General features: G+C 43.9%; 2 protein-coding genes across 2 annotated transcripts in view; one reads left to right on the top strand and one right to left on the bottom strand.

Moving 5' to 3' along the window:
- The window catches only part of LOC141198570 (uncharacterized), a 35756-nt gene extending 30168 nt beyond the window's left edge, over positions 1-5588 (bottom strand). Inside the window, exon 1 of the mRNA XM_073662996.1 lies at positions 5550-5588. Coding sequence (XP_073519097.1) covers positions 5550-5588 — 39 coding nt within the window. The remainder of the gene's footprint in view (positions 1-5549) is intronic.
- A 304-nt stretch (positions 5589-5892) lies between these two features.
- On the top strand, positions 5893-7728 carry LOC141198568 (general transcription factor II-I repeat domain-containing protein 2-like). Its single transcript, XM_073662995.1, has one exon. It carries the CDS (start codon positions 5893-5895, stop codon positions 7726-7728), a length of 1836 nt encoding a protein of 611 aa, XP_073519096.1.
- Positions 7729-12069: the final 4341 nt, after the last annotated feature.

Here is a 12069-nt window from a genome sequence, read left to right as displayed (position 1 = left end):
CACGTGTGTCCCCGCTTTCCCCCACATTTCCTAGAATAATGCAAAGTCACGTCCAATTATTATGGGATGAAATAGGTCCTTAACGACCGCCACTTCATGAGATGTGGTGCCACAGTCCGTGTTTACATCCACCGGGGCCACAGGATAGTTCTTAGCGTCCCCATGGATACACCGGAAACCCACCACCTTCCCAGGAATCAGTCAATGAGGGAGTGTGGCCCTTATCAAGGTCACCAAACTTCCTGAGTCCAATAGTCCAGAGACTTGTGCCCCGTTTACTGACACTGAGCATGCCTGAGGGCCCTTGCCATGTTGAGAAACCACGCTGCAGGAGGGGTAGGCAAAATAAGAGCAACATCGGCCCATGTTGCAGTTCATTGACTCAGAGTTTATGGGACACCGGGCGGCAGTATGGCCAGGGGTATGACATCTCCAACACACTATATTATCGGGTGGGACCTTGGGCAACAACTCAGACCCCTCCTGAACTCTATGACGCCCCCCAGTTGTGGCGCTAGCTCCCTTCTTTTGGGTGTCCGCTGCCTTTTGAGTACCCCAGTATTGAGAGGCTACGACCCCTTGTTTTCCCAATGGACTCTCAACCACCTGGTATCTTTCTACCAACCCCACCAAGTCATCGGCATTACGGGGATCTCCCTGGGCAACCCAGGATTTCACCGACTTCTGAAGAGAGTGTATAAACCTGTCTATAATGACCTTCTCCACCATCTGTGCTGAGGAAGAAGATTCAGGTTGCAACCACTTTTGGACCAGGTGTAGGAGGTCGAACATCTGGGACTGGGGAGGTTTGTCACTGCAAAAGGCCCAGTGATGCACCCGTTGCGCCCTGACAGTCAGAGTCACTCCTAAGCATGCCAGAATCTCAGTTTTCAACTTAGCGTACTCTTTCGCATCCTGCAAGGCCAAGTCATAATATGCCTTCTGCGGCTCGCCTGTCAAATATGGCGCCAGCACCTCCGCCTACTGCTCCGGAGACAATTTTTCCCGCTCTGCCACCCTCTCAAAGACAGTCAGGAACGCCTCAACGTCATCACCCGGGGTCATCTTTTGTAAAGCTCTTCTTACCGTCTTCCTGACGTATGTGGCATCACCTGGATCTGAGGATGTGGCGGTCGTCCTGCCACGGATCTGCTCTGCCAAGATTTTCATTTGTCTTTGCTGCTGTTGGATCTGCTGCATCAGAAGCAGGGCTGTGGAGTCGGAGTCGTGGAGTCGGAGTTAGTTTTGGTCGGAGTCGGTAAAAATGTACTGACTCCGACTCCAGCTTTAAAAAAAATGTATTAATATTTCATAATTGAACTTTCATATGAATTTTATAAATGTTACTCAAATATATATGTTCTATCAAACTATGAACAACAGTGATAAGCAGTTCTGCTGGAGATAGAGACATTTCTTACTTCTTGTGTGTCACTGTTCTCCACTGCCCTTATCTAATCTTATACTTGGTTAACCTCATGCTGCCCCAACCCCCCTACTTACAATGTATGAAACTGAAAGTGAAAATGTGTTGCAAATTCTTAGTAGTAAAGCTCCTCTTCCTCTAGACTAGATGTTTACTAGGTGTGCGTCTTCCAAGCATCTCACAGCTGCTACTCAAAAGAGGAAGACTGTAAGAAGTATTATCCTTTCAACAAACTTTGCATCAGTTAACTGTGAGTACATGAGGAATAACAGTATTACTGACCACTATATCAGTTGTACGACCTGGCAATAATTTTGTACAATTGTTTTTAGGAAAAACAATTGTCATTTGGATTGTGAATGCACAATTAAAAACCTGAGAATGTCAAAGAAGCGTCACATTAAATCAGCTGTATTTGAACATTTCACCATCACTCAAGATAGAAAACATTATGTCTGTCAGTGCATGACAAATGATCCAGACGAAAACCAATGCTGTGAAGTCAAGATCAGTGCATATTCAGGCAAAGATAAAAATGCTCCTACCAGAGCTTCTAATCTAAAGAGACATTTACAGCGCTTTCATCCAGAAGTACTGAAAGCAGTGGATGAGAAAGACTGCATCCAAACCAATGAACCAGTGCCCAGCTCTTCCAGCCAAACAAAAGAAGCAGAGAACTTTGGAGCCATCAGTTGCAAGATATTTTGTCAGTGACAAAGTTACTGTTACAATGACAGCAGATACATTTAAAAAACAGATCATAGAGCTTGTTGTAAAGGATAGTGTGCCTATTTCATTATTTTCACAAACAGCTGTTATGTGTCTGAATGGGGAAATAGCCCGCAAGCTTGGTGTTTCTCTGGAGAGAGAGAGTATTAGAAAATTAGTAATCGAAGAAGCTTTTAAACAAAAGGAAGAACTTAAAAAAACTCTCAAGGGACGCTTTCTGTTTCTTAAAATGGATGCCTGCACACGTCACAGAGTGAACTATTTTGCCATCAATGTCCGATTTGTTTGTGACAAAAATGAAATAGTTACCAAGACATTGGCAGTAAAAGACACCAAAGCTCATCACACCAGTGAGTTTCTCCAGGTCTTGGTGGAAAAGGTTCTGCAAGACTATGAACTTAAAAAAGAGCAAGTTTTTTCTGTCGTAACTGACAATGCTTCAAATATGATAAGTACTATTAAGCTAAAGAATGAGAGTAATGATTGTGACCAGCAGCTAGAAGAACATTCTGGGTCCACAGACACAGAAATGTTTGAAATAGAGGAACACAGTATTGTAACTGAGGAGCAAACTGAAGTTGCTTCAGATGAACAGCAACATGATAGTTTAGATGATCTTGTTGAAACTGTGTCAATACGTTCTTTCATTCATCACATGCGCTGTGTTGTGCATACGCTACAGCTGGCTATAAGAGACAGTCTGCAAGAAGGACATGCTGCTGCACTGATTGGCAAGGTGAGAAAATTGGCTACTGTTGCCAGAACCCCTAAAGTTGACTCAATTTTGAAGAGACGTGCTGGAAAAGGGGCAATTATTGATCAAGCCACACGATGGGGCAGTACTTAATGATTCAGCGCTTGGTTGAACTGAAAACCTTTCTTGTAGACATGGCTAACCCTCAACTGACGCTAAATGAAAGTCAGTGGAATCAGGTGACTGAGCTGGAAAAATTGCTAGGGCACCCATTTATGGTGACTAAAAAATTACAAGCAGAGGACTTAACTCCAGGTATTTTCTTAAAGGAGTGGAAGAACCTGATGTTTCGCCTGTCCCAAAGAGGAGGGTTAATTGCAAGTGGCATTGCTACATCAATGAAACGGAGAGAGGAGCTACTATTAGGCTATGTGCACACGATGCAGAAATGCTCAGGATTTTTTCCTGAGCGTTTCTGCATCTCCCTGGCAGAAAAAAACGCATGCGGATTGTACATGCGTTTTCCTGCCAGGGACATGTGGAAATAGAGCGGTTACCTACTGACATTTCCGCATGCGGATTGACAAGCGCTTTCCAAGCGATTAGCATCACTTGGAAAGTGCTTGTGACAACTAGGTCACACTATATAAATCCATGCAAACAGCATGGATTTATATAGTGTGACCCGAGAGTGGTAAAAATAAAAAATAATGTATACTTACCCTCCGATGGCCCCCAGTGTCCCGCTCACTACGTTCTCCCTCGCCGGCAACATTGAATTGAAAGACCTGCCGACGTCAGCGTCACGTGACCCGTCACATGACTCTGACGTCAGCGCAGGTCCTTCAACTCATTGCAAAGTGCCGGGAACCAAGCAGGAGCGGTGCGCGGGCCGACAGAAGGTAAATATACATTTATTTTTTATTTTATTCTTTTTCTACAGATTTTTTAATGGTACCTGGGTGTGGATGAGACTCTCCTCTCCTCCACACCCGGGTACCATCCGCACATTAGAACGCATGGATTACGCATCTACATATACAGTGATGCGTAATCCATGCGGTCTAATGCAAGTCAATGGTGGCGAAAACACCGCGTTTTCCGTAAAATTAATGGACATGCTGCAGATTTTTGAGCGCAGCATAAATGCTGCGGAAAAATCTGCAGCATGGGCACAGCACATGCGGATTATCATTGGGGACCATAGCTGCCCTTCTATCATGTGTTTTTAATGCGTTTCCGCAGCTGCAAAAACGCTGCGGAACCGCATTAAAAACGCATCGTGTGCACACAGCCTTACAAAATAACATTCTTTTGGCAGCTGTTTATGTAGACCCAATGCATCAGATTCTTCTAGATGATCAACAGCTAACTAAAGGAAAAGAAGCTCTGTTTGAAATAGCAGTAAGGATGAAAGGGTTGCAGAACAGTCAGGAGGAACAAGAAGAATTTGGTCGTCCTGCCACATCTTCACCCTCATCATCAACTGATGAAGAATTTAATTTAGAAAAATATTTGGATCACAAGGACCGTGCAAAGCGTTCCCGCATAGAAGAAGAGTCATCCCCATCAAAGAACACAGCCAGTACATTTCAGCAGAATTTTTCATGTGCACTAAAAGAAATTGAGAAATTTGACCGTTCATCAAAAATAACAGTGCAACAAGCGATTCCTCTGTATCCTGACATTGTCAGAGATGTTGCCTGAGTGGTTACTGCTTTGCCACCAACCCAAGTTAGTGTAGAGAGGTTGTTCTCTGCTCTCAAAATAATTAGATCAGATTTGAGGGCATCCATGAAGGAGGATCTGACAGAGGTAATACTTTTTCTGAGGACAAATTTATAGATTTCTTCTTATTAATCTTATTAACTGCATAACAGTGTTTATTGCCTATTTACTTACAAGAGTTTAGAAAAGTTTATAAAAGTTATTTGCTATATTCTAATTCAGGGGTCTCAAACTCGCGGCCCGCGGGCCAACTGCGGCCCGCGGGACAATATTTTGCGGCCCCCCGCCTGGAAAAGCACTTAGCCACCTTAGTCCCCTTCCCTCCGGTACTTGAAGAAGATGAAGTCGCCGCTCTGAACGCACTTGGTGCAGGTCAGCCTCCGGCGGTGTTACACAGCGGGCAGCGCTCCACCGCCAAGTACAGTACCTCGGCGTCTCACCAGGGGGAGTAAGTGGCGGTGGAGCGCTGCCCGCTGTGTAACACCGCCGGAGGCTGACCTGCACCAAGTGCGTTCAGAGCGGCGACTTCATCTTCTTCGATGGGAGGGACACGGAGAGGCAAGTACCGGGGGGGGGGGGGGTAGGAGCTTGGGACCCCTCGGTGCACAGGGCGCGTTCATAGAGAAGACACGTCTCCCAGCTCGGGGCTTCCCTTGCGCTGGGAGACGCCATGACAGCAGCTTCTTCTTTTGTTTTCAATCTAGTGCAGGCTTGGAAGAAAAAAAAAGTGGGGCGTGGAGAGCGTGACTGACAGGCTCTCCAGCCTGTCAGTCACGCTCTCCACGCCCCACTTTTTTTCTTCTTCTTCCCAGTCAGGCGACAGGACGTTCTGCCATTGGAGGCCCTGCATGGGAGGAGGAGACGCAGGGGTTTCTCAATGGGCGTCTCCTTCTCCCTGGCTGTGTTGTGATCCAATCACATCAAAGAGTGTCACAGACAAGGAGTTTTTTTCTTCCTGGCTGTGACTCTCACTGTGATTGGATTGAGGCACATGGAGAAGGAGACGCCCATTGAGAAACCCCGGCGTCTCTTCCTCCTTGATGCTCAGTATTAGCATACAGGGCAAGAAATATACAGGGGGGCACAGCAGAGTGGAGGAGTGCTATTTTTATAAACCAGACCAGGTGCGTGCCCACCCTAAAGGTATTTGGCTACTCCTGTGAGTAAAAATCAGGTCCTCTTTAATGTTGCCGAAGGTCATGCTAGGCAGCTAGGGGGACTGGGAAACTCTATTTCCGCTCATCCAGAGCACCTTGTGCTGAAGTGGGTATCTCAGGGCACCATAGGCCTAAGTTTTTGCTACGCAGCCCCAAATATGTCTTGCTCAAAGCCTGCAGTGAAGAGAAAGGTTGATGATGAGCACAGACAATTTCAGGAAAAGTGGGAAAAGCAATATTTCTTTATTGAGCACAAGGGCATCCCAACTTGTCTTATTTGCACAGAGAAAGTTGCAGTGCCCAAAGAATACAATTTGAAGCGTCATTACACAACTAGACATGCTGAGGAGTATGCAAAGTACCAGGAAGATGAGAGAGCCAACCAGGTTGCTAAACTTAAGACATGTCTGCTGAGGCAACAAGATTTCTTTAAGAAAGCAACCAAAGAGAATGATGCAGCAGTCGAAGCCAGCTACGTAGTTAGTATGATGATTGCTAAAGCAGGAAAGTCATTTAAAGAAGGGGAATTTATAAAAAAGTGCATGTTACAGGCTGCAAGTATTATCTCTCCAGAAAAGAAAGGTCAGTTTAGCAACGTCAGCCTTTCTTCCAACACCGTGGCAGAGCGCATTTCTGACCTTTCAAGTGACATTTATGATCAACTGTGTGAGAAAATAAAATGTTTCAGTGTATACTCAGTCGCTCTTGATGAGACCACAGACATCACCGACACTGCCCAGCTTGCAATCTATGTCCGGGGTGTTGATGACAATTTTGAAGTCACAGAGGAGTTGCTCTCACTAGTTCCAATGCATGGCCAGACCACCGCCCAAGAGATATTTCACCAGCTGTGTGATGCTTTTCAGAATGCTGGTTTGCCTTGGAGGAAGTTTGTCGGAATAACAACTGATGGAGCGCCATCAATGATCGGGAGGAAAAAAGGACTGGTGGCACTTGTTAATAAAAAAAAGGAAGAGGAAGGTTTAGAGGAGGTCATTGCTCTGCACTGCATTATCCATCAGCAGGCCCTTTGCAGCAAATGCCTGAAGTTTGACAACGTGATGTCTTTCGTTGTGAAATGCATCAACCAAATCAGATCCAGGGGCTTAAAACACAGAATGTTTCGTGCTTTTTTAGAGGAAATAGAGTCAGAATATGGGGATGTGCTCTACTTTACCGAGGTGCGTTGGCTCAGCAGGGGAAACGTATTGAAGAGATTTTTTGGGTTGAGAGCGGAAGTGAAAGCTTTTATGGAGAAAGATGGGGCTTCTGTTCCTTTGCTAAGTGATCCAAAATGGCTCATGGACTTAGCTTTTTTGGTTGATATCGCACATGAGCTTAATGTACTGAATAAGAGGTTACAAGGCCAGGGGCAACTTGTCAGTGCTGCCTATGACAGCGTGAGAGCGTTCTCTACAAAACTTATATTGTGGAAAGACCAGCTTTCTCAAACAAACCTTTGCCATTTCCCAGCATGCAAGTCACTCATTGATTCAGGCACACTATTCAGTCATGAGGAGTATGTGGATGTCATTTTGAGGCTACAGGAGGAATTTGATCATAGATTTGCAGACTTCAAGAGACACAGAGCCACATTTCAAATTTTTGCAGACCCCTTCTCCTTTGATGTGCAAGATGCCCCTCCAGTGTTTCAAATAGAGCTCATTGACCTGCAGTGTAACTCTGATCTCAAAGCCAAGTTTAGGGATGTGAGTGGAAAAGCAGACAAACTTGGGCAATTTTTAAGAGAATTGCCCCCCAGCTTCCCTGAGCTTTCCCGAATGTTCAAGCAGACCATGTGTCTATTTGGGAGCACATACTTGTGCGAAAAGCTCTTCTCTACCTTGAACTTCAATAAGTCAAAGTACAGGTCTAGAATTACTGATGCTCATCTTCAAGCTGTGCTGAGGGTCTCAACTGCTTCCTCACTTACGCCAAATGTGGCTCGGCTATGCAAGAGTAAGCGCTGTCAGATCTCTAGCAGCAAGAAGTAGGCAGATAAAGCCATGTTCAAACAGTTTATGTCCATTCATGTTCTAAAAGTTAAATGTTAAAGAACTGTTAATAAAGACATTTGAATCTGAATAATGATATTTTGTAAGCGCATTTTTTGTGGAAAACTTGATGCGGCCCAGCCTTACCCAGAATCTACCTCCAGCGGCCCCCAGGTAAATTGAGTTTGAGACCCCTGGTGTATATGAACATGCAGACAACATGGCGGTATATTATCGTACCTATAGCGGTGCATAGTATGGATGGTGTATATGAACATGCAGACAACATGGCGGTATATTATCGTAGCTATAGCGGTGCATAGTATGGATGGTGTATATGAACATGCAGACAACATGGCGGTATATTATCGTACCTATAGCTGTGCACAGTATGGATGGTGTATATGAACATGCAGACAACATGGCGGTATATTATCGTACCTATAGCGGTGCATGGTATGGATGGTGTATATGAACATGCAGACAACATGGCGGTATATTATCGCACCTATAGCGGTGCATAGTATGGATGGTGTATATGAACATGCAGACAACATGGCGGTATATTATCGTACCTATAGCGGTGCATAGTATGGATGGTGTATATGTACATGCAGACAACATGGCGGTATATTATTATACCTATAGCGGTGCATGGTCCTGGCTGTGCAGGGATATGGACTGTTGCAGCTTCTCTACTGTGGCAGCACTGAGAGATAGGAGACAAATCGTCAGTGATGTGAATGGCTTCTAGAGACATAAGTGAAACATGACAGGACTCGGCTCTGCACAGATGCACAATATGATCTAGAGAGCAATTACAATGCCACCTTGGGCCATGGAGCCAGTGTCAGTCACTATCTTTGTCTTTCCTAGGCTTCTTCGTGCAGTCGTTGTATAGGTGCACTATAGGTGCATCAGTGACTGCCAGTCATACTGAGATAACACAGGAGGACATACAATACAAGAGGGCTGTATCCAGCACCAGATCGGAAGAAAATCATTGTAAAAACAACCATTTATTGAAAAGTTTTTAAAACTGACGCACTTCAAACTCTGCGCTCTTAATCCTAGTATGGCGTAGTTCTCCAGCGCTAGGTCGTGGTTAAATAATGAAGGTATAGGATATGATGTAGACAGATCATTAGTTCTCTGAACTGAATATATAGACATTTGTTTCTCCAATCAATTATTTATTTAGTTAATATCCATTAAATCAGTTCCACCATGCATGCCATCTGGTTCTCTGATCTTTAATGTGAGAAGCCATGACGCCTCTATGTTCTCTACTACGTGCTATTGACATGAAAGGTGACATAAGGTGACATAAGACATATTGACATAAGGTGCTATTGACATGAAATTCTCACCAGATGTCGGTAACAACCCATCCAGTCCACACAGGCAAAGAAATCAAATCATAGATGTCCATGAATTATGTGTAATAATGAGAAATGACACAGGAAAAAGGTACTGAACACATGAAGAGAGAGAGAGGCAAAAAGCCATGGAAAGTCATGACACCAGCTGAAATCTATCAGTAATTAGAAACCCATCCTGCCACTTAGTGAAAAATAATATTAGGTGGTTCAACTGATGGCCTATAAAAAGGTGTCTCGTTAGCATGATGCCACACAAGAAACATCTCATGATGGGTAAAACCAGTGAGCGGTCTCAAGACCTCCGCAACCTAATTGTTGCAAAACATACTGACGGTATTGGTTACAGAAGAATTTCTAAATTACTGAAGGCTCCAGTGAGCACTGCTGGCGCCATAATCCAGAAATGTAAAGAACATAATTTCATAATAAACCGGCCACGACCAGGTGCTCCCCGCAAGATTTCAAACAGAGGAGTGAAATTAATTATCAAAAGAGTTGTCCATGACCAAGGACCACCTGTGGAGAGTTACAGAAAGACCAGGAATCAGCAATTGTTTCAAAGAAAACTGTAAGTGATGCACTCAACCTCCATGGTCTGTATGCACGCTTAGCACGCAAGACTCCATTGCTGAACAAAAAGCATGTTGACGCGTGTTTAACATTTGCTCAACAATATTTAGACAAGCCTGTGAAATACTGGGAGAATATAGTCTGGTCAGATGAGACCAAAATTGAACTCTTTGGATGTCATAATACACACCATGTTTGGAGGCCAAAAGACACTGCATATCACCCCCAAAACACCATACTAACAGTGAAGTTTGGAGGTGGGAACATCATGGTGTTGGGCTGTTTTTCAGCGTACGGCAATCTTCATATTAATGAAGGAAGAAGGAATGGATAAATGTACGAGACATTCTTGATAAAAATCGGCTGCAATCTACCAGGATGATGATGAAACAAGGGTGGACATTTCAGCAAGACAATGATCCCAAACACACAGCCAAGGAAACGCTCAATTGTTTTCAGAGAGAGATAATTAAACCTGCTAAAATGGCCCACCCAATCACCTGACCTGAATCCAACAGAATATTTATAGAAGGAACTGAAGCTCAGAGTTCATAGAAGGAGCCCAAGGGATCTTCAGGATTTGTAGCGTGTTTGTGTGGAAGAATGGGACAAAATCACACGTGAGCAATGCATGCGACTAGTTTCTCCATACAGGATGAATCTTGAAGCTGTCATCACCAACAAAGGCTTGTGTACGAAGTATTAAATACATTTCAGTAAGCATAGTCAATACTTTTTCCCCGTGTAATTTCTCATTATTACACATAACTTAATCTATGGACATCTATTGTTTGATTTCTTTGCCTATGTGGATTGGATGGTCTGTTACTGATATCTGGGGAGAATTTCATGCCTATAGCACCTTTAGTAACATAGTTACTTAGAAAATTGGTGAAGTGTGAGTATTTCACCCGCTGTGTATATCCAGTGGGGAAAATAAGTATTTGATACACTGCCGATTTTGCAAGTTTTCCCACCTACAAAGAATGGAGAGGTCTGTATTTTTTTTTTTATCGTAGGTATACTTCAACTGTGAGAGACAGAAGAAGAATCCAGAAAATCACATTGTATGATTTTTACATAATTAATTAGCATTTTATTGATTGAAATAAGTATGTGATACAATAGAAAAACAGAACGTAATATTTGGTACAGAAACCTTTGTTTGCAATTACAGAGGTCAGAAGTTTCCTGTAGTTCTTGACCAAGTTTGCACACACCGCAGCAGGGACTTTGGCCCACTCCTCCATACAGATCTTCTTCAGATCTTTCAGGTTTCGGGGCTGTCGCTGGGCAACATTGGAGTTTCAGCTCCCTCTAAAGATTTTCTACTGGGTTCAGGTCTGGAGACTGGTTAGGCTACTCCAGGACCTTGAAATGCTTCTAACAGAGACACTCCTTAGTTTCCTTGGCTATGTGTTTCGGGTCATTGTCATGGTGGAAGACCCAGGCACGTCCCATCTTCAATGCTCTTACTGCGGGATAGAAGTTGTTGGACAAAATCTCGCGATACATGACCCCATTCATCCTCCCTTCAATATGGTGCAGTCATCCTGTCCCCTTTGCAGAAAAGCACCCCCAAAGTATGACATTTTCCTCACCATGCTTCACGGATGGGACAGTGTTCTTGGGGTTGTACTCATCCTCCTTCTTTCTCACGGCGAGTGGAGTTGATACCAAAAAGTTCTATTTTGGTCTCATCTGACCACAAGACCTTCTCCCATGCCAGATGGTCATTGGCAAACTTGAAATGGGCCTGAACATGTGCTGTTGTTTGAGACTGTGGTCACAGCTCTCTTCAGGTTATTGACCAGGTCTTCCTGTGTAGTGATGGGTTGATTCCTGACCTTTCTCAGAATCATGCTTACCCCACAAGGCGAGATCTTGCATGGAGCCTTACACCGAGGAGAATTGACAGTCATCTTGTGTTTCTTCCATTTTCTAATAATTGTGCCAACAGTTGTTGACTTCTCACCAAGCTCCTTGTCTACTGCCTTGTAGCCCATGCCAGCTTTGTGCAGGTCTACAATTTTGTCCCTGGTGTCCTTAGACAGCTCTTTGATCTTGGCCATGGTGGAGAGGTTGGAGTGTGATTGATTGAGCATGTGGACAGGTGTCTTTTATATAGGTTTATATGGTGCAATTAATAAAAGGTAATGAGTGCAGAGTAGGAGGGCTTCTTAAAGAAACACTAACAGGTCTGTAAGAGCCAGAATTCTTGCTGGTTGGTAGGAAATCAAATACTAATTCCATGCAATAAAATGTAATTTAATGATTTGAAAATCAAACAATGTGGTTTTCTGGTTTTCATTTTTAGATTCTGTATCTCACAGTTGAAGTGGATATACGATAAAAATTACACACCTCTCCATTCTATGTAGGTGGGAAA

Source organism: Phyllobates terribilis, unplaced genomic scaffold (genome assembly GCF_046119375.1).
Source record: "Phyllobates terribilis strain yellow unplaced genomic scaffold, ASM4611937v1 Scaffold_98__1_contigs__length_5973952, whole genome shotgun sequence".
NCBI classification, from domain to species: domain Eukaryota; kingdom Metazoa; phylum Chordata; class Amphibia; order Anura; family Dendrobatidae; genus Phyllobates; species Phyllobates terribilis.
This window is presented reverse-complemented; position numbering and strand designations above follow the sequence as displayed.